General features: G+C 39.7%; 1 protein-coding gene across 1 annotated transcript in view; it reads right to left on the bottom strand.

Annotated features, from left to right (window-relative positions):
• CCDC73 (coiled-coil domain containing 73) overlaps nucleotides 1–22759 on the bottom strand; it is a 140459-nt gene that overhangs the window by 99535 nt on the left and 18165 nt on the right. The window contains exons 3-4 of the mRNA XM_078853444.1: nucleotides 4554–4625; nucleotides 27–98 (exon numbers count right to left, since the gene is read on the bottom strand). Coding sequence (XP_078709570.1) covers nucleotides 27–98; nucleotides 4554–4625 — 144 coding nt within the window. The remainder of the gene's footprint in view (nucleotides 1–26; nucleotides 99–4553; nucleotides 4626–22759) is intronic.

Genomic DNA, 22759 nt, shown 5'->3' with positions numbered 1-22759 from the left:
AGAGTTAAAGAGTCTCAGTTTCCTACCTGTTTTTTAAAAGCTGCCATGGCTTCTTTGTGTTGTTTGTTTAAAGTTTCTGTCTCATGCTGCAGAGTTTCCTGTTCAATGAAAATACTTTAAATTAGGTCAAATTATAATGTGCTTTAAACATGACTCTTACTATACCCTTTCAGTAATAGAGAACTAATATTTTAAGAAAAAATATTGCCATTTTGATTCTTTCTTAAGTAGGTTCTAGAAAAAAATGAATAAAATAAATTACTTATGTAAAATTGAAGATCTTGAATGAGAAGTGTCTTTCCTGGTAATTTTCTTTCTGCTAACAGCTTCTCTCCTAATTCATAACAAATAGATAATGCCTCTCACCTGTGGAATTTTGAGACAGTCCAGAGTTGCTGCTGGAGCCTTACTCCTTACCGCAGGCCACCAGAAAAGTTCTTCCAAAGCTGTAAAAATACTCCAGCAACAAATTATTAGTATTAAGACAACAATTTGAAACTGTATTAGCTCATTTGAAGGGAATTTTATGTTTATGTCTCCCATTTAGAGAAAATTTTCAGTTTGTTACAAATTGTATTCTGATAATTTACCAGACTACCAGAGTGGATTAAACAAAGAGAGTAGTTATTAGCAGAGAGTACTATCAGGTAAAAAATTTCTCATTGTGCTGCACAGCTTGGGAAGTAAAGGGGAAAACATAATATTAACTTAAAATGTTGCCTATTACAATAGAATAATAGGCAGAAATGTAAGTTCTTCTACATAAAGTAAAAGCTTTGTAATTTAAGGGATTATCTGGGAGCCTACCCACTATTACCTTCCTACCAAAGGATTACATCAATGAATGACATTTCTATGTTGAGTTCTGTCTGAACACAAAATGAATAAAAAATAAAGTTGTAAAACAAATTAGTTGGGAGGAACAGAAGTGCCAACTTGCTCTCCCACCAGAGGAAGAATTTCTGGTAGCGCACGGTGAAGAGTGAGGCTTAGTCCTGAAGTCCCCAGCATCAACGACTCTAGGTCACCTCTGAATTCCACTGGTGAAAGGTATTACCCATTTGTTATGAATATGGAGAAAAACTATGTAGGAGAAAGGTAATATATTTTATTAGTCCACATATTTATTTGTTCATAATATGATAGATGAAAATTTGTAAATTCTAGGGCTATCTAAACTCTGATGCACAATACATACCACATAAAAGGATATTGAAAAAAATATACAGCCATTCATAAAACAAAAATCAGGAAAAGGAATTTGAACTCAACAAAAAGAATGATTCCTTAGCCTATGGTTATTTGAGATTTTGTAGTCAGAACCACACGCTTGTCAAAAGTTCATTTTGATATTGGAGTTTAAGGATTAAAATCAGTGAATGAGCAAGGATCGTATGAAGATCTTGACAGAAAAACCCTTGAAGAATTATGCTTACAGAGGGGGCTGACTTTTAGGAAAAAAGCCCCAGAGCAAGAACTGAAAAAATCTGTTATTGGTCAGTTTTCAGGAAGCAGACCCAGTGAAAATGCTTGCAGTGAAAAACCAGCAGCAACTTGAACATGAACAAAAGCTGATAGATCTTCGATTGCAGTAAAAGCAAAAGAAAGCTGATATGGAAAAAGAAGCCCATTTAAGGCATATGGAACAGCTGGCTACTGAGGAGAAGGCTCACCAGATGCAACAGGAATCTGCCAGACTCCAGCTCCAAGTCTTGGAAGAGCTACAACCTGGAAATCCACCCCCTTGTGACAACAAAAACTGAGAAAGAATTTGTCCCATTTACAAAAATACTGAAGACATAGAGGAATTTCTATCTACCTGTGAACAATTATGTGAAATTCACCATATCCCAAGGTATAGCATATGCCTGTCCTGCTGACCAGATTCACTAGGAAAGCTAGGGAGGTGTTCAATGAAATGAGTATGGATGAAGCTTTGAATTATGTAGTTATGAATTATGGAGTTCAAAGAAATTATAAATTCTGCTAACTAAAAAACTTCTAAGGAAGAAACAGTTTAAGCAAACAGGGCTTGAATAACTCCAAACACACTGTTGATATCTTTACACAGTTAAAACTAAAGATAGTGAAAAAGTTAAGTGAAAAAAAAGGATTAAGTTAAGGATTAGGTTTTCATAATTGTTTGTGCACAATTGCACAATGTACTGCATGTACGGTTACTACAACTGAACATTAAATCATTAAATTGTGTGTGCAAACTACCACTTTAATGTCTAACTATACATTTTTATGCATAATCAACAACTGCAGAAGTAAATTATGCATTTTTGCATACAGTTATGAAAAACTGGCTCTATGGTTCCAACAGAAACTTGACTGCATTGCTCTTTGTACTATCTTCTATTCCTTGTTTTTTATTGAATTCATACCCCACTGTTCTTATCACTAAATGCATACCATACACACAAAAATACTTTTTATTTCTGCCTCTACAATAAATTTATGATGGATTTTCAATATATCACATATTTCTTCTCTTGGTTGTTTCTAACAAATTATGTATTCTTTTTATGCAATGCAAGATTTAAACTATATTTTAATAGATTGTTACTGACTTAATTTAAATTATTTCATGTGCTAGAATAATATGATTTTCCACATCAGAGAAAAGTGTGTGCTTATGTAAACAGTAAAGGTGATGGTGTTTCTGTTACACAACAATAGCACAACTAACCAGGATGGATAGAAACTATCTCTGCAGTATTCTTAGCCCTCGACAGGTGAGAGAGGGACTGAGCTCAGGACCCAAACTAATAATCTTCACATCACAGTGCACAAGACCACACTGACTACCACCTTCTTATGCAATTTCTGTGACAAAGTTTTGTAAAGATGGTCCTTTTGGAAGCTAGGCTTCAGTGTGGGATTATTAACAGGAATTGTTAGATACTATAAGAACAATTGTGCCATAAATATCAAATAAAATTGTACATAAGTTGCTAACAACACATTTATCTTTCTTCCATTCCTATATCCAACTATGACCTTGATCATTCAATTGTGGAGGTAAAGAAATGTGGTAACTTAGAATATGAACAGTTGATTTTCTTTGTGAGGTGAAAAGAAGCTCATAAAACATAAGAACGGCCATAGTGGGTCAGACCAAAGGTCCATCTATCCCAGCATACTGTCTTCCAACAGTGACCAATGCCAGGTGCCTGAGAGGGGATGAACAGAACAGGTAATCATCAAGTGATCCAGCCCGTCACATCATTCCCAACTTCTGGCAAACAGAGGCTAGGGACACCATCCCTGAACAACATGATTTACTTGTAACCCTTGAAAAAGACTCACTCTTTTAAAATGATTCCAAAACGCATTCTTTGAATTTTATACATGGTCCTTAAGACAAGATGATGGAAAGGATAGAAAACCGCATACAGCTCAGCCATTTTGTCTAAATTCTGTGAGAGGCTCTCATACTCAGACTTTAAGGTCAGAAGGTACCATCGTGCTCATATAGTCTGACCTCCTGCATGCTGCAGGCCACAGAACCTCACCCACCCACTCCTAAAATAGACCCCCTAATCTCTGTCTGAGTTACAGAAGTCCTCAAATCATGGTTTAAAGACTTCAAGTTACAGAGAATTCACAATTTACACTAGTTTAAACCTGAAAGCGACCCATGCTACAGAGGAAGGTGAACCCTCTCCCCAGTCCCGCAATGTCTCTACCAATCTGACCCCAGGGAAAATTCCTTCCTGACCCCAAATTTGGAGATAAATATGACATATCTGAAGATATGAGACAGAAGAGGCCTCATTAAGGTGCTCACGGATTAAAGACTGTAAGTAACCTGTCAATACCTCCTTAATATAAAAAGGAGAAATATCTCTAAGTAGTAAAAGGACTGATCTACTACATGGGTGACTGATTAGTGATAGAGTTCTCAGCCCCAATTCTGTGTGGTAGAACTTATGGGACCCAGATCCTTGATATAACCTCATGAGTCCTAACCCTAAAAAGAATGTTAAACCCATTTTATTCAGGCTTCATCCTGGAAGTGTAAATGCTACCAAATCACTTCTGTACATGTATAAACATGTAACTTATTGCTGAAAATAAATTTCATTTGGATTTTCCCCCCAAAAAATATTGAGTGAATTTGTTGTTCCTGAAACCATGATAGTATTAGCACTTGCTAAAGCCAGGCATAGTGCAGACAGCTATTGTATTACCTCCCCTATATAGTTCTGTCAAGACACCTGATCTGTGAGATACAAAACCATTATTTCAAGTTCTACATCTCTCTTAGCAAAAACTTCCAAGCATACCAAATTTTGTGATATTTTAAACGAAATTTCACATTTTTAGAAACCTGAGGACAGCTACCATATTGCCAAAAATAGTATGAGCAGTATGGAAGATCGTTGTCAGATCCAGTTGCCCTCATGCTTTAATACTGATATGACTATAAGCTAAAAAAAATTAACATTCAATTGTATCTAATTCCGAACACCATTAACACCCCATTAAATGAAATGCTAACAACTAAATACTAAAACTACCAGGCTTATAGAAAAATTACTAACCTTCTGCCACTCAAGTTCCTGTTTCTCCATAATAATTTTATTAATTTGATCTTCATAATTAATTTCAGCATCCTAGTTTTAAAAAATAAAAAGGTAATTATCCATAATTTTAAACACATAAGAACCATAAGTAAAGACAAGTTACATACCAATACAATTAGTGTTGTTTTGCTCTTCTATTTTTCAGCTACAGTTCAATATGTAGAATAGTATGTTTCTATCCACCAAAAAGCAAGGAGGTCAAAATACCATTAAACCAAGACTATATACATACACATGGTACAAACAGTAAACATGTTCATTCTCTTCAGTCAGAAAAATCACAGCATGAATGAAATAAGTAAGGGTTGACAGGAAAAGATGCAAGATTGGGAATTAGGAAAACAATTAATTTAATTATCAGTAAGTAACATTTCCCTTATCATACCTATCCTCTTCATCATCCTACCACAAACCGAGAGAGAGAGTCAGAGTGAAATAGAGCAAGATAGGCTTGTCTTGAACTCATGCTTGAAAAACCTTTATGACTAAATACTCTGATGAGACCAACCCACAACACTGAGATGAGACTAAAACAACATCATGTAATGAATGTCTGACGAATCGATTTAGTAATGGTTAGCTACAGATAAACATGGTTAATGTCTCTGCCCATAAAGTGTTAAACTTCAGCTCCTTCAAGACGTCTTCCAAAATAAAATTGAAAGCTTCCTTCCAACAGTTATTTCTGTTATTGTGGCCATACTTGAACAATACTTTCTGAAAGTATCTTAGCTACAGGAAGAGATAATCAAAACAGAATCTTTGTTAGGATGCTGAGCAAAACCTTCGAAAGAAGGGTGGAATATTTATCAACATCTTGGACCAAGAAGCTTTTGTGCCAATCAAGTGAGAACAAAAAAGATAAAGAGAAGGCAATTAAGTGTACAAAGTAAATTTAGACATGCAGTCAGGAAGATTATCCTAAAGCAAGGCCTGGTAGCCACAGATATCTAGCCCAAAATGGAATTAACACATGATCTTTGCCTTTTCCTGCTTCATAGACTGGAAAAAATTCACAATAGATAGGCAGAGGTGGGAAGATATATGTCAATTCCCCAATTTTTACAAAAGCATCTGCCTAAGGATCAAACAACTACTGTGGTAGCAAAAGATACCTTTGCTGACAGTTTATTATGGTTGCCACCAAGTTATAGGAGATCTCCTGAAATATTTAATATTAAAGTGTATTTTTCCTAACTGAAATCAGCTCCCTTTTGCTAAGTCAATATGCACATGCGCTTCCCCTGCAAATATAAAGCTCAGAGAGAAGAAAAAAACCACAATTTTGTCTACTGGCAGAGGGTCATGATTTCCAGCAAGAACTGATCATTTACTGGTGACCTTGTATGTTGTGGTAGACTACTCATTACTGTCCTGGTATTGCACGTGACCAAGACATGAAGATGTTTAGAGATGCTTAAGGAGCTATGTTGAAATGTAGTTCTAAGCACCAAAAGGTTAATGGTAAGCCTTCTCTCTGCCATTGATCATTGTCTTAATGAGGAGAATACCATAAGATAAGATCCCCCTCTTAAAAGGATAGCTACACTTGTTATATTTGAGCCTCTGTGTGGGATACATTCTAGCAGTAGTCAAACTGAAAAAAGATAGAGGTGTTTTTCCAAGCTCTGCACACAAAATAAGCTCTCGCCACTGAGCCACTGCTCTTAGTAGATCGTGTAGATGTTCAGTATATAACTACATGCACTCTCTGAGCTTCTTGAGCTTGGCTGTTCCTTGGTTGGTTTTAGATGGCCTGCTAGGTTTCTTAGGCTTGGCTCCTTCCTGATTGGGGACAAAAACGTAAGCCATAATATTCTCCCAAGACCACGAATGAGGGATACCAAAATGAACTGTCATTTAGACTAAATTGTATAGATCTTCTTTTCTTTCTAGGAAGTGAAATAGTTAATAATGTTGGCAGTTAAACTATTATAATCAGGCATCTAAATTAACACCCACTGAGATGAATGGGGCAGTTCACACTTCAGAACTATTTCAGGATCTCTACAAACTTAGACATCAATGCATGTTTGCTCTTGGGCTTGTTTTCAAGGTTTTCTTCACAACTATAAAGGCTAGAGATTTACTTATTTTTATTAAATAAAGAGAATAAGAAGGCAGTTTGAGAGAGGTGAAAATACACCCTATCACTGAATACCAGAAAAATTTGAGATCTGCATTCTAACAAAATAAAGGTAGTCCTGTGATGGCCACAACCTAAATCAGCCCTAACAGTTGGGATAATAATGGGCATATCCTCCAGGGACAGCAGACTATGATAACTTCCAAGAGAAACATCTGTGGAGGCCTCTGGTGAAATCCTAAATTAAAGCAGGTCTAAAAATACATTACTTTCCTGAGATCAGTCTAGGTGAGGGTTTCTATTGACTTGCAATACCCTAGTAAAACCAGTAGTATTTTCCATGCAAATTGCCTTTGAATTAAACAATATATTTACAATAGTATATTAACATATCGAGGGTAGTATATATTGAATCCCTGCTGTTTTGGAAACAATGATATTTGATTAATGGCTGTTATCCCCCCCCCAAAAGAGTCTTTGAACTATTATTCTACTATTATTTCTCATAGATATACATACTCTTTGAGATCTTTTGATAGAAAATATATATGAGTTTAGCAGCAGTAGTATTTGTTGTTGTCTTGATAGATTCATAGATCTGAAATATCCTGTGAAGATTCATATGCTAGAGCAGTGGTTATCAACCAGGGGTATGTGTACTCCTGGAGATACGCAGAGGTCCTCCAGGGGTATATCAACTCATTAGATATTTGCCTAGTTTTACAACAGGCTACATAAAAAGTACTAGCAAAGTCTGTACAAACTAAAATTTCATACAGACAGAATGAAAATGTAAGCAATTTTTCAGTAATAGTGTACTGTGACACTTTTGTATTTTTATGCCTGATATTGTAATCTAGTAGTTTTTAAGTGAGGTGAAACTTGGAGTACACAAGACAAATCAGGTTCCTGAAAGGGGTACCGTAGTCTGGAAAGGTTGAGAACCACTGTGCTAGAGAAAACCTCCCATGCATGGTGTGACCCGGAGAGCTTGGGGTAGCCCTCACTGGAAATGCCAAGGTCAGGGCAGACTGCAAAAAGGAGAGAGATATTCCCAAGATTGGTAGGTAACACTGAAGTTAAACTCCCCAAACAATCACAAACTGTGCTTCTGATCCCCACACTGGTTATCAAGAAGCAAAAAAAGAAAATTGCACAGACACCCTTATTGCATTCCAGTTCTAGCTTTTTGCATTCCTGGGCAGCTTTTCTTCTCTCTTCAGCTTCTTTCTCCAGCCAGGCCAAGAACTGCTTCTCTTGCATTTGAAGTTCCACCATTTCTCTCTTATATTGTAGGTGCTGGCTCTCTCTCAGGGCTTCAGTTTTGATTATGGATCGCTCACTGTGACTAACTTTAACCTTTAACACACTCAGTATCAAAATTTCAAAGTTTGGAATAGCATGGGGTTCTGATCCAAACCCAAATGATCTGGTTCTGTGGATCCTGCCAACTATGCAATGTGACCCTGCGTAGCCCTCACTGGAAATGCCAAGGTCAGGCAGGCTGCAAAAAGGAGAGAGAGACTCCCAAGACTGGTACGTAATACTGGAGTTAAATTCTCCAGCCAGTCACAAACTGTTCTTCTGATCCCCACACTGGTTATCTAGAAGCAAAAAAAAAGTTCTCTGGCTTCCAATCAGCACCTAGGTCCAGTATAGTGAGAAGTTATTTTGAAACTCTGCTCACATATACAAAATGTTCTTCTGAGGGCCAGCCATGTTACCAGGTCAGTATAGACATGGATCTTACCCAAAATACCATGCTGCCAGCCAATCCTTTAGTGCCTAAAACTAAAGGTTTATTATAAAGAAAAAAGAAAGAACAAGAAGAAAGTTGTTAAATGATAAAGCAGCTACATACATACAAAGATTTCAAAGTCCATATATCAGGTTCTTAGCCATACTGGTGAGTTTGATGGCTTGAAAGTCCCTCTGGAACATATCCACAGATGGGTCATTCAGTCCTTTGTTCAGAGCTTCATTGTAGAAAAGTTACTCCAGAGGTAAGAAGCAGCAATAAAAAAAAAAAAATGGAGAAGATGCAGCTGCCTTTTATAGTCTTTTGCCATGCAGCTTGTATTTCCTTTGTTCCAAACACAATTTGCCCAGCCAGTGGTAGGTTTAGAGTTAGTGGGGCCCTGTGCTCAGCTTCATCTTTGGGGGCCCTCCTTGGGACTCAGCCAAGAAAAAGAACATTCTCTCCCCTGCCCCCGTTTTTCATTCTTTTTTTCTTCATCCTCCTCCTATAAGTAATAGCAAGTAAATGAAAATAAAGTGAGGTACCTTGATTGTTTTTGTAGTCTAACTCAGTGGTTCTCAAAGCCGGTCCGCTGCTTGATCAGGGAAAGCCCCTGGCAGGCCGGACTGGTATGTTTACCTGCCGTGTCCGCAGGTTCAGCTGATCGCAGCTCCCGGCCAATGGGGGCTGCAGGAAGTGGCGCGAGCCAAGGAACGTGCTGGCCACCCTTCCCGCAGCCCCCATTGGCCTGGAGCGGCGAACCGCAGCCAGTGGGAGCCGTGATCAGCCGAACCTGCAGACGCGGCAGGTAAACAAACCGGTCCGGCCCGCCAGGGGCTTTCCCTGAATGGGCGGCGGACCGGCTTTCAGAACCACTGGTCTAACTTATTTTTCCACAGACCACCTGAAAATCGCTGTGGGTCTTGGTGGATCACTTAATGATCTTTCCAAATATTGTTTGTACCGTTAGCTAACTATTGTAAAGCACTTTGGATAAGAATACTTTATAAAAAAAAATTTAAAAAAACATTGGGTCCAGGGTCTGGCCAGGACTTAGGGTGTGGGAGGGGGCTCAGGGCTGGGGGTGTAGGGTCTGGGAGGGAGTTAGGGTGCAGGCGCAGGCTGGGGGGTTGGGGTGCAGGATCTGGTCAGGAGTTTGGGTGAGGGAGGGGGGCTCAGGGCTGGGGCAGGAGGTTGGAATGTGGAGCGCTTACCTCTGGCAGCTCCTGTTTGGTGCGATGGGTGCAGGTGGGGATGTGGGGGTGGGGGTGCAGGAGTCAGGGAGGGCAAGGGGGCAGGGGGTTACAGGAGTTAGAGAGGGCAGGGGGCTTGGAGTGTGTGAGGGGGTGCAGGAGTCATGGCTAGGAGTGTGTGAGAGGGGTGCAGGAGTCAGGGCTGGGGCTGTGGGGGCGGGGATGCAGGAATCATGGAAGGCAGAGGATGTGTAAGGGTGTGCAGGAGTCATGGCTGGGGGCACAGGGTCTGGGAGGAAGTTAGGGTGCAGGAGTGGGCTGGGGGTTGGGGTGCAAATTCTGGCCAGGAGTTAGAGTGCAGGAGGGGGCTCAGGGCTGGGGTGTGGGAATGTGTGTGGGGGGTTGCAGGAACTCCCATTTGGTGCTCAGGGTGGGGCTGGGGATGTGGGGGGGTGCAGGAGTCAGGGCGGTGGTCGTGGGAGTGTGAGAGGTGGGTGCAGGAGTCAGGGCAGGGGGATGGGGGACTGGCCTGGGGTCATAGGAATTCTCCCAGCCCCCTGGCCCACACGAGCCCCCTGCCCTGAGTGGCTCACAGCAGGGGGCTGGGTGGGGTATGTGTAGGGGGAATGCGGGGCCCGCCTTTGCTCCGCCCTGCCCTGATTCCACCCCCTTCCCCAAGACCCCATTCCCACCTCTTCTCTGCCTCCTTCCCCGAGCTTGCTGCAGCCCCACTCCTCCCCCTCCCTCCAGGAGCGCTGGCAAACAGCCGTTTGGCAGCGGGTGAAGCACTGGGAGGGAGAGGGGCGGGAAGGCTGCACGCTCAGGGGAGGAGGCAGGGAAGAGGCAGGGGAGGGGGGAGCTTGACTGCTGGTGGGTGTGGGCGGAGCCTGCCCTGCAGCAGGAACCCCTGGAGCCGGCAGGACCAAGCTTCTGCCCCTGCAGCTGCCCGGCCTTGGGTCCTGTCATTGGGGGACCCCATGCCAGGGCACCCTGTGTTTCACTGTAAATCCGCCTCTGTGCCCAGCACACCTTGCTGAGTCATAAGGTGTAGCCCCTGATCCTTTCAATGGGTTCATTGTACAGTTGATGTCCCTTGATGGGCCATCAAGCAGGGTAGGCAGTGCTGATGCCAATCTGTCTCGGAGTGTCACCCAGATGCACAGCACAAGTTTGGAAAAACTTGACATACCATACATATCTATAACTTGCAATACAAAGGAAATATAAACATATAAACAAGATTATTATACTTGGCCAATTATAGCATTTTTGCAGATACCTTACACGGCATATCTGGCATAACTCATTGCAATTTTACAATATTGGTATTCATAATATACTAAAGTGTCCCACGGATTCCATACAGTATCACACATGGATGCTCCCTTCCTTTGCAGAGTGAGAGGATCAGACATTGCCATAACACTCTCTTCCTCATGTTTCCAGTCTCCAAAGAAGTATGCTGTAGTATATGAACTATATGAACCCTGTAGGAAATCTGCGGTAAATTTGATACATCCTAATAACCTTTTCTGGGAACCCCCTTCTAAAGAGGTTTTCAAGGGCAATAGCCACATAGTCAGGAAGCTATGGGATGGGATAGAAAACCCTGGAACTACTCCAGAAGCACAGATCCTCTGTGCACATGGCCATAACTTCCAACAGATCTCAGTGGCAAGCACAAAATTTAAAAAGATAATAAAATGGTTTCTCTGTACTCCCTGAGAGAGTGACACTTTCTAACTTCAACAAATTAGTTTTCTTATATTAATCTATACACAGTGAATTAGAAAGCATCCCATATCCTCCCCCATTGGTGGCAAAAGCCAATTATTTTGAATACCTGATAACTTCTTATAGAAGTCTCAAACAATTTATTTACAAATGCCCATTAGCATGTGCTACTACCAAACTATACATTAATGAAAAGAAAAAACCAGGATACATCATTAACAAAACTCTTGTAGAAAATACTAAGTAAAGATTTTGCAAGTAAAATGTCCTCTTGATCATTATGAATTTATTTATCATAATCCCTCAAATTTTAAGGATGCAATGGTAGCAACTGCTTCTTTAACATAGCATAATGATTGTTTTTAAATGAGCGTGAGATACAGAGAACAACAGTAGAAGACAGAAATCTGCAATTTATGAGCTCAGTCCTGCAAACACTCCCATAAGTAAGGTTTCAGAGTAGCAGCCGCATTAGTCTGTATCCATAAAAAAGAACAGGAGTACTTGTGGCACCTTAGAGACTAACAAATTTATCTGAGCATAAGCTTTCGTGGGCTAAAATCTTTTTTTTTAGATTTTATCGGATGCATGCAGTGGAAAATACAGTCGGAAGATATATATATATACACACACAGAGAACATGAAACAATGCGTGTTATCATACACACTATAATGAGAGTGATCAATTAAGGTGAGCTATTACCAGCAGGAGAGAGAAAAAACTATTACAACAAAAAAACTTCCAAAAACAGACTCCAGCGAGAGACTGCTGAATTGGAATTAATTTGCAAACCGGACATCATTAAATTAGGCTTGAATAAAGACTGGGAGTGGATGTGTGATTACACAAAGTAAAACTATTTCCCCATGTTTATTTCCCCCCCCTACTGTTCCTCACACGTTCTTGTAAACTGCTGGAAATGGCCCATCTTGATTATCACTACAAATTTTTTTTTTTCTTTCCTGCTGGTAATAGCTCACCTTAACTGATCACTCTTGTTATAGTGTGTATGATAACACCCATTGTTTCATGTTCTCTGTGTATATATATCTTCCTACTGTATTTTCCACAGTATGCATCCGATGAAGTGGGTTTTAGCCCATGAAAGCTTATGCTCAAATAAATTTGTTAGTCTCTAAGGTGCCACAAGTACTCCTGTTCTTTTTCACATAAGTAAGTAACTGTACTCACATAAGTGGTCACTCAAGTAGCAGTTTCTTGCCCCCATTTGGATTCTGACTACAGTGGGACTAAAGTGATTAAATTTTGCAAAGTCACTAAAGAGTTTACATGTTTGCAGGATTGAGCCCTAAAAATGCTTTTGTCTAGCCTTCACTACACTCCAGCTAATTTTTAAAAGTATATATTTAAAATATCCATTTTGATTGTTATACACTTTTTGTCTTTCCTTGGATGTTACTAGGCTTGGAAAGGATTAGATTTTTGTTGATAAATGTAAGTAAACATTGATCTCACTGTACACAGACAAACCGCCAAAAAAATAGTGTTTCCATCAACAGTAATCAAAATTTACAGATAGGCAAAGGAAGAAAAATGCTGTATGATAAGTTATTAGTTTGATTTAAGTATATTTACTTAGTATATTTTGACATGTGACATTGACAATTTGTGTTTTAATGGTTACAAAGCTTTACCTTTTTGTCTGACCTCTACCCCATACTTTCCCGCAACTGTGAAAATTTAAAATTGATAAAAATTGGAAAAAATGCTTCAAAATAAACATCAGTATTATCCATCCAAATTATATATATATAAAAAAGTTAAATTTCTCAAGTCTAGCTATTACAAAAACACAGTTGTGTCTAAACAAAAGCTTTTTTCTTTACGTCTTCTTCTTTTGATGCATTCAGTAAAGCCAAAATTCATAGTTCGTCATTATAAAACCATAGACAGTTGACTAACAAATAATTAAGACATGAGAAGGAGACTGATAAAAAGGGGGAAAACAGCTATTAATTCACACTGATTCTGGACCCACTGAAATCAATGATAAAACTAGCACTGATTTAAATGGCAATAAGGTTGGGCACCTATACAGTAGTTTCATAATTAGCTATGATGAAAAAGAAAATATAGGAAAAAGTACATAACATTTAAAAAGGGTTTGCATAAAGTACTATAAACCAGTCTCTCAAGTTCTCTGCCCATGAAAGTCCATTCCAGTTAACTGGATTTATGCTTCTAGAGCTCACTTGTTAACAATTGTCTGAATGTAGTCAATGAGCTTTAGTTTAAATTACAAGATAATTATTTTATAAAAAATATATTTTGCAGACTATTCTTAATCCAACACACACTCCATTTCAATTTGTTTAATTTCAAAATGTATATGTAACTAAAGAACTTTAAATGTGAATGAGGGCATGAGCAAACAATGGGAGCTACATTTCAGTATATATTTTGGTTTAAAATGTTAGAACTCAGAAAAATTTACTGTTACTAATGCTAGTTAAAAACCTTAATATTTAGCTATTATGTTAATATTAAGCATTTTAATTTTAACTAAACAAACACAGACCATTCAATACAGGTTTGAAAATTAGATTTCAAAACAAAACAAAACAGGCTTTAATAAATTCATGGCCTAAAAAAAAACACTGAACCAATAGGGCTTTTTAATTTCTTCCCAAACCTACACAAACTTTGTCTGGATTTCTGTCCTAGATATTACAAAAAATAATTTGGAAACAATCAGATATACCAGTGTATACAATGACAATGGTGTAAAGCTACCACCATATTAAATTGCCTGGGAGAGTAACAATTATCTGATAAAGACGTTCATATGTGAAATTGCCAACAATTAAAAACCTTAGCCAACATTAACTCTTTGACTTCCTCTGTCTTTTACTCATTGTGGATTGAAAGTTTTTAGAAGTTGCTCTCCCATTTAAAGAAGTTCCCGAAGCTGTTTAAAAAAACAACTTTGTTATATTAAGGAAGAAAATATTGTATATAACTTTAATAAGCTATCAAAGAACAAAAAACCTTTAAAGTGTTTATTTTTTATTAGATGCCTTAGGACTACAAGGATTTAAGTGTTTTTACAAAAACACTATCATAACAATAAAAGAGGAGTAATTTGATGGTTTATTTACTCGTTATAACCTTTAGAAAGTGTCAAGCCTATTTTAAAGTGTTTGCTTCAGGCTCTAGTTTTACAAGATGGACTCTGGATTGGTCAGGCCCCCTCAATTCTTGACCCTGAACAGATTTAGGAACAGAGGACAGCTGGCTGATGTCCAAGCAGCCAAAACTGCTGTTAGATACTTTTACTATCTTTTTCAAACTTATAATCCACCTCCTACGAAACTGCACATCCAATTTCTCAGGCTGCTCAGACAAATAGTTCTCACACTTTTCTTATTGTTTTCCGGTCTGATCAGGATTCCTTACATAAAAGTTTTACTTGGGTATTTAGTTCAACAGATTTCCTGTATATTTTTTTCAATTCATGTTCTCTGCCTTTAACATTTATTCGGAGGACTACAAGAGTTATAATAGTTTTACATTAATTTTACTGACAATTTCCAATATTTCTGAATAGGACCTTGTTGGAAATTTGATGATATGGATTTCTTAAAGCCCAGTAATAATCGGACATTGGGCTTTATTCCCTGTTCAGAAGCACACTGCAAATTAAATGTCTATATATACTTGGGATAAGTAACTCACTGACTGAAACAACAAGGAGTCCGGTGGCACCTTAAAGACTGGTTTCAGAGTAACAGCCGTGTTAGTCTGTATTCGCAAAAAGAAAAGGAGTACTTGTGGCACCTTAGAGACTAACCAATTTATTAGAGCATAAGCTTTCGTGAGCTACAGCTCACTTCATCAGATGCATATCGTGGAAACTGCAGCAGACTTTATATATACACAGAGAATATGAACCAATACCTCCTCCCACCCCACTGTCCTGCTGGTAATAGCTTATCTAAAGTGATCATCAGGTGGGCCATTTCCAGCACAAATCCAGGTTTTCTCACCCTCCACCCCCCCACACAAATTCACTCTCCTGCTGGTGATAGCCCATCCAAAGTGACAACTCTTTACACAATGTGCATGACAATCAAGTTGGGCTATTTCCTGCACAAATGCAGGTTTTCTCACATCCCCCCCACCCCCATACACACACAAACTCACTCTCCTGCTGGTAATAGCTCATCCAAACTGACCACTCTTCAAGTTTAAATCCAAGTTAAACCAGAACATCTGGGGGGGGGGGTAGGAAAAAACAAGAGGAAACAGGCTACCTTGCATAATGACTTAGCCACTCCAAGTCTCTATTTAAGCCTAAATTAGTAGTATCCAATTTGCAAATGAATTCCAATTCAGCAGTTTCTCGCTGGAGTCTGGATTTGAAGTTTTTTTGTTTTAAGATAGCGACCTTCATGTCTGTGATTGCGTGACCAGAGAGATTTGAAGTGATTGCAACGGGCTTTGTTGCAATTGTGCCCACATATCTATTCAGGGGACACCATCACAGGGCCTAATAACATCAGCCACACTATCAGAGGCTCGTTCACCTGCACATCCACCAATGTGATATATGCCATCATGTGCCAGCAATGCCCCTCTGCCATGTACATTGGTCAAACTGGACAGTCTCTACGTAAAAGAATAAATGGACACAAATCAGATGTCAAGAATTATAACATTCATAAACCAGTCGGAGAACACTTCAATCTCTCTGTGTATATATAAAGTCTGCTGCAGTTTCCACGATATGCATCTGATGAAGTGAGCTGTAGCTCACGAAAGCTTATGCTCTAATAAATTGGTTAGTCTCTAAGGTGCCACAAGTACTCCTTTTCTTTTTACCTTAAAGACTGTTATTTTTGTGGATACAGACTAACACAGCTACCCCCTGATACTTGACATCATCACTGACTGAACTACCTTTTCAACCACTTTCCCCTTTGAAAGCTTTTTTTTTTTTCATTCTCCTCGCCTTAATCCCAACATAGTCTTTGACTAGATTTGTTCTCTTAAAGCCTCTCTACCTGACCCTTCTCTGCCAATTACTTGTGCTGCTCTCTGCCTTTAACCAACCTATTCCCTGTCAAAACTCCCACTATTTTTCACACCAGCAGTTGTGGGCTCCCTAACACAGTGGCTAGTTTCTTAAAAGCATTATTGTATGTTATCTCAATATCTGTTAAGAGATCTGGAAACCTTATCAGATGCTCTACAGTTCCTTATATTCCACCTTCCTAACAGAGTCAGCAAGACTGGCTCATGGTTTGACTTCCACAAAGCAGTGGTCTCAACAACCCACATAAACCACTAAAATACCAACCCCCATCTTTATTGTGCCTTTATTGGCTACAAAATCTAATTTCTACTCTTCTTTTATTTCCCTGGTAATCTTTGTTCTTTCTTCTATACCAGGAACCTTCTTCTTCACCCACCCTTCAGATCTTTTTCTATCAGCCTTTCCCATACCAAATCTATGGAGCCTGCAGGCATCATTTTGTCAGTGTTTTCTATTTCCCACCATTTAGATAATAAGCATTTTATGGTAAGGACCATCTTTTTATTCTCTGTTTGTATAACACTTTGTACATAGTCCTGATACATGACTAGGGCTCCTAGGTGCTATGGTAATACTACTACTACTGCTACTATTAATATCTCCGACTCGAGACACTTCCCCATTGCTGCCTTCTCCTTTCTTGCTAATCCATCCCCTTATTCAACCCTGGATATTTCAGGCAAACTGCCTCCTGTAACTTCCTTTACACTCTTCCTTTACACTTTTACACACATGGCTCCTACTCTTTCTCACTACATTAAAACATTGTGAACAATTCTCATTCCCCTAGCATCTGCTCCAATTCTATAAAATCTGCCTCTCTACAATTTCTTAAAAAATCCTTGACTGTCTCACTAATACGGCCCATTCTTTAACTTTGCCTTTCTCAAAGTTCTTGGAAATATAGGCTTCTCATTTTTCCAATTCCATCTCAGATAATACCCATGACCTGTCTTCATATGTGTTTTACTCTGGATATAGCATGAAAACTGCTCTCCTCCTTATGGTTAACAACCTCCTTGTTTTTACTTCTCATTACACTTTCTCTGTCATATGGTTTGACATCACTGGTCACTGAATTGGCCACTGTGGACTATTCCTTCCTCCTGGATTACCTACATAGCTCAGCAGCAGGAAACCAGAGACACCTGCAAAGATTCTGCTCTCAATAATCTAACTGTACCACGTCAGAGGATGACTCTTTTTCTGCGTCAAGACCCTCCTGTACAGAGTCCAAAAAAGTTAATTTCTTGGACCACTACTTTTTTCTACCATCTTAGTCTTGTCTTTAACTATAATCACCACTTTTACGATAACAGTCATCTTCGTAGATATTTCAACATTGTTAATAATTCATGTCAGTTCTCCCTGTCTCTCTTGACAGAGTAAATTTGTGGCCCAGAATATATTTCCCCCCTGCATCTCCATATGTGTGTATATTAACCTACAACCATTGTCACAATATTGCCCAATTATATCACTGCATCTTCTCTACCTCTGCTGAAATCCACATCCATGCTTTATTTTCCTCTGGCCTTCACTGTTGATGCTCTAAAACCTCCCCAAGTCTTAACTCTCTAGACTACACTATGTTCAGAATACTTCTACCCATATTTTCACTGTAATAATGTGTGCAGGCCTTTAAAAAGAGGCTATCAGCCAGGCACAGCCTTCATTAACTTCAGCCCAGAACCAAGGAATCCTAGGAAGTGTAGTTCCCAAGAGGACCATAGGAATTGTAGTCTGGCCAGAAATACATTCTGATAAAGGGGGCTTGGAAATAAAAAAAGAACCTTGACGGTCAGTGAAGAAGCTATTAGTGAGGTAGCAAAATATGTAGTGGTTCTCCTTTTGAGAGAACCAACCAGTTCAGTCCCCAAAAAAGAGGTTATTCTCCATGTGCAGTAACTGAAGTTCTTTGAGATGTGGGCCCCTGTCAGTGCTCCACTTCAGGTGTGCATGCACTCCATACACCTTTGATCGGAGATTTTCAGTAGCAGTGCCCGTTCAACCCACGCATACACCCTACAACTCCTCATGCCCCGTATTGAGGATATATAGGGCTGTATGGGCGGATTACCAGGAGTTCTTTCTCTACTGCAAAGTCTCTTTAAGGAAACTCTGAAGCACAGGGGATGGAGGGCAGGTAGCATAGCACCCATAAGGACACACAATTTGAAGAACTCCAATTACTGCACATGGTGAATAACTTCTCCTTCAAGTAGGGTCCCTGTGAGTGCTCCACTTCAGGTGATTTCTAAGCAGTAGCCTCTGAAAGAAGAGGGGGCTTTGGAGCTGGACCCAACAACGAAAGACTGCTATGCCAACAGCATCATCTGATCTAGAAGCATATATCAGAGCATAGTGTTTGGGGAAAATGTTAACCGATGCCCATGTTTCTACTTTTAAAATTTCAGTAATGGGAACATTTATATTAAGTGTCATGAAAGCAGCTTGTGATCTTGTTGAATGGGCTATTATTCTTGAAGGGAGCTGAATATTAGAAGTCTGGTAACAAACAGGAATACAACTGGAAACTCACTTTGAAAGTCTTTGGATAAAAACTGATCTTTTGGATCTGTCTGCAACTGAAATGAATAGTCTGGAAAACTTTCTGAATGGTTTAGTTCTGTCCAAATAGAAAATAATGACTTGGATATTTTAGATATGAACTAGGGATATGGCATAACAATGTCTTATCTTAAAGGCAGGATCAGGCATTTAGTGCACCTAGTTCCCCAATCCTACAGGCAGAGGTGATAACCTAAACAGGTTGTTTTCATAGATCAATACATCAGAGAACACTTAGCTAATGGCTCAAAAGGAAGTTTCATAAGACCATTAAGGACCAAGTTAACTTCCCATACAAGAGTAGGCTGTCTAATTTGCAGAAAAAGTTTATCCAACCCCTTGATGAATCTTTCAGTTGTGGGATGAGCAAAGATTGACTATCCTTGCACAGGGGAATGAAATAGCTGCCTAATGAACTCTGACAGAACCCACAGAATGACTTGACTTCTTTAAAACCACCAGGTAATTAAGAACAGCAGAGAGGGAAGAATGAACTCGGACCTCCTTCAATGGGATCTGTAGTAAGTCAGCAATCCATTTATTTCATCAGGTCTTGACGCTGTTTAAAATCATCAGCATAAGAAGGTGGAGGAGACATCACAGCCTTATCTGGAGAAGATGAGGAGATGTTTGTTTTTGGTGTCACCTCCTTATCCACCCTAGCCTTTTTCTCTTCAAAAGACTACTCATGAAGTTGAGGCTGTTGAGGAGGGAGAGATGGGTCAGGAGAGTGCCTTTTGCAATGATTCCCAAGAGAGTAGCTACGAGCTCTTGAAAACTGTTGATGGTAGGCTGTCCATGAGTCCCAATATGGCAATTGAGGAAGGCTATAAGGTGAGGGGGAAGCATGAGTGTTGCTCATCTCAGCGGGAATGAGAATGTCTTGCTCTTGAAGTTTCTTTCTCAGTATAGGTATCTGGAAAGATGTCTCTATGGTGGTATGTAGGAGATACCTGTTCATAGATCTGAGAGTCTGAAGAAGAGACTTCGGCATAATTAAGAGAGGAAGCAGACATTGGAGGTAAGGATGGTTGTTCACCTGGTGCCAACGGTACCAGGGAACCATGAGAGCTAGAGAGGGATAAGGGTCTAGGCAATCTTGCAGACCTCAGTACTGACAGTCATGTGGTATCCATTAGTACTGGAGATGCTGGCTCATCAGATACAGACAAGTCTTTAAAGTATCTAAACTACTGTGGTACCAACTGAATCTATGACTATACCAGGTGGGGCTGCCTGGTAAGCAATGTCAGTGCTGAGGATGTTTAAGGAGGTACAAGTCTATACGATGATGCTGGTACTAAAGATGCTGGCTTGGGAGGTACCAATGTTGCAGTCTGGTTCACCAGTTTAGGTACTGGGGTTGGTAATGGAAAGTCTGGGGATGATTCAGCCTTTTTCAAGGCAGTGTGTTTTGGATCTTTGCTGGAACAGTCATAGAACTGGAAGAGACCTCACGAGGTCATCTAGTCCAGTCCCCTGCACTCATGGCAGGACTAAGTATGATCTATACCATCCCTGACAGATGTTTGTCTAAACTGCTCTTAAAAATATCCAACGATGGAGATTCTACAACCTCCCGAGGCAATTTATTTCAGTGCTTAACCACCCTGATAGTTAGGAAGTTTTTCCTAATGTCCAACCTAACCCTCCCTTGCTGTAATTTAAGCCCATTGCTTCTTGTCCTATCCTCAGAGGTTAAGAACAACAATTTTTCCCCTCCTCCTTGTCAACAACCTTTTATGAACTTGAAAACTGTTATGTCCCCTCTCAGTATTCTTTTCCAGACTAAACAAACCCATTTTTTTCAATCTTCCCTCATAGGTCATGTTTTCTAGACCTTTAATCGTTTTTGTTGCTCTTCTTTGGACTTTCTCCAATTTGTCCACATCTTTCCTGAAATGTGGCATCCAGAACTGGACACAATACTCCAGCTGAGACCTAATCAGCGCAGAGTAGATTGGAAGAATTACTTCTCGTGTCTTGCTTACCATACTCCTGCTAATACATCCCAGAATGATGTTCACTTTTTTTGTAACAGTGTTACTTTGTTGACTCATATTTAGCTTGTAGTCCACTATGACCCCCAGATCCCTTTTCGCAGTATTCCTTCCTAAGCACTCATTTCCCATTTTGTATGTGTGCAACTGAATGTTCCTTCCTAAATGGAGTACTTTGCATTTGTCCTTATTGAATTTCATCCTGTTTACTTCAGACCATTCCTCCAGTTTGTCCAGATCATTTTGAATTATAATCCTATCCTACAAAGCACTTGCAACCCCTCCCAGCTCGGTATTGGCCTCAAACTTTGTGCTCTCTATGCCATTATCTAAATCACTGATGAAGATATAGAATAGAACCAGACCCAGAACTGATCCCTGAAGGACCCCACTCGTTATGCCCTTCCAGCATGACTGTGAACAACTGATAACTACTCTCTGGGAATGGTTTTCCAACCAGTGATGCACCCACCTTACAGTAGCTTCCTCTAGGTTGCATTTCCCTAGTTTGTTTATGAGAAGGTCATGCAGGACAGTATCAAAAGCTTTACTAAAAGTCAAGATATACCATGTCTACTGCTTCTCCCCTATCCACAAGGCTTGTTACCCTAACAAAGAAAGCTATCAAGTTGGTCTGACACGATTTGTTCTTGAAAAATACATGCTGACTGTTATTTATCACCTTATTAGCTTCTAGGTGTTTCCAAATTGATTGCTTAATTATTTGCTCCATTATCTTTCCAGGCACAGAAGTTAAGCTGACTGGTCTGTAATTCTCTAGGTTGTCCTTATTTCCCTTTTTATAGATGGGCACTATTTTTTCCCCTTTTCAGTCCTCTGTAATCTCTCCCGTCTTCCATGACTTTTCAGAGATAATCGCTAATGGCTCAGATATCTCCTCAGTCAGCAACTTGAGTATTCTAGGATGCATTTCATTAGACCCTGGTGACTGAAGACATCTAATTTGTCTAAGTAATTTTTAGCTTGTCCTTTCCTTATTTTAGCCTCTGATCCTACCTCATTTTCACTGGCATTCACTATGTTAGGCGTCCAATTGCCACCAACCTTCTTGGTGAAAAGCGAAACAAAGAAATCATTAAGCACTTCTGCCATTTCCACATTTTCTGTTATTGTTTTCCCCCCTCATTGAGTAACCAGCTGTCAAAGTTCCTCCCCCACTCTGAACTCTAGGGTACAGATGTGGGGACCTGCACGAAAACCTCCTAAGCTTACTTTCACCAGCTTAGGTTAAAACTTCCCCAAGGTACAAATTAATTTTATCCTTTGTCCCTGGATCTCCACTGCCACCACCAAACTCTAACTGGGTTTACTGGGAAATGTAGTTTGGACACGTCTTTCCCCCCAAAATCCTCCCAACCCTTGCACCCCACTTCCTGGGGAAGGTTTGGTAAAAATCCTCACCAATTTGCATAGGTGACCACAGACCCAAACCCCTGGATCTGAGAACAATGAAAAAGCATTCAGTTTCTTACAAGAAGACTTTTAATAGAAGTAAAGAAATCACCTCTGTAAAATCAGGACGGTAGATACCTTACAGGGTAATTAGATCAAAACACAGAGAATCCCAGTAGGCAAAACCTTAAGTTACAAAAAAGACACACAGACAGGAATAGTCATTCTATTCAGCACAGTTCTTTTCTCAGCCATTTAAAGAAATCATAATCTAACACATACCTAGCTAGATTACTTACTAAAGTTCTAAGACTCCATTCCTGGTCTATCCCCAGCAAAAGCAGCATACAGACAGACACAGACCCTTTGTTT

This window comes from Lepidochelys kempii, chromosome 6 (assembly GCF_965140285.1).
Source record: "Lepidochelys kempii isolate rLepKem1 chromosome 6, rLepKem1.hap1, whole genome shotgun sequence".
Lineage (NCBI taxonomy): Eukaryota > Metazoa > Chordata > Testudines > Cheloniidae > Lepidochelys > Lepidochelys kempii.
Note: the sequence above shows the minus strand (reverse complement) of the source record. Positions and strands in the feature narration are given on the sequence as shown.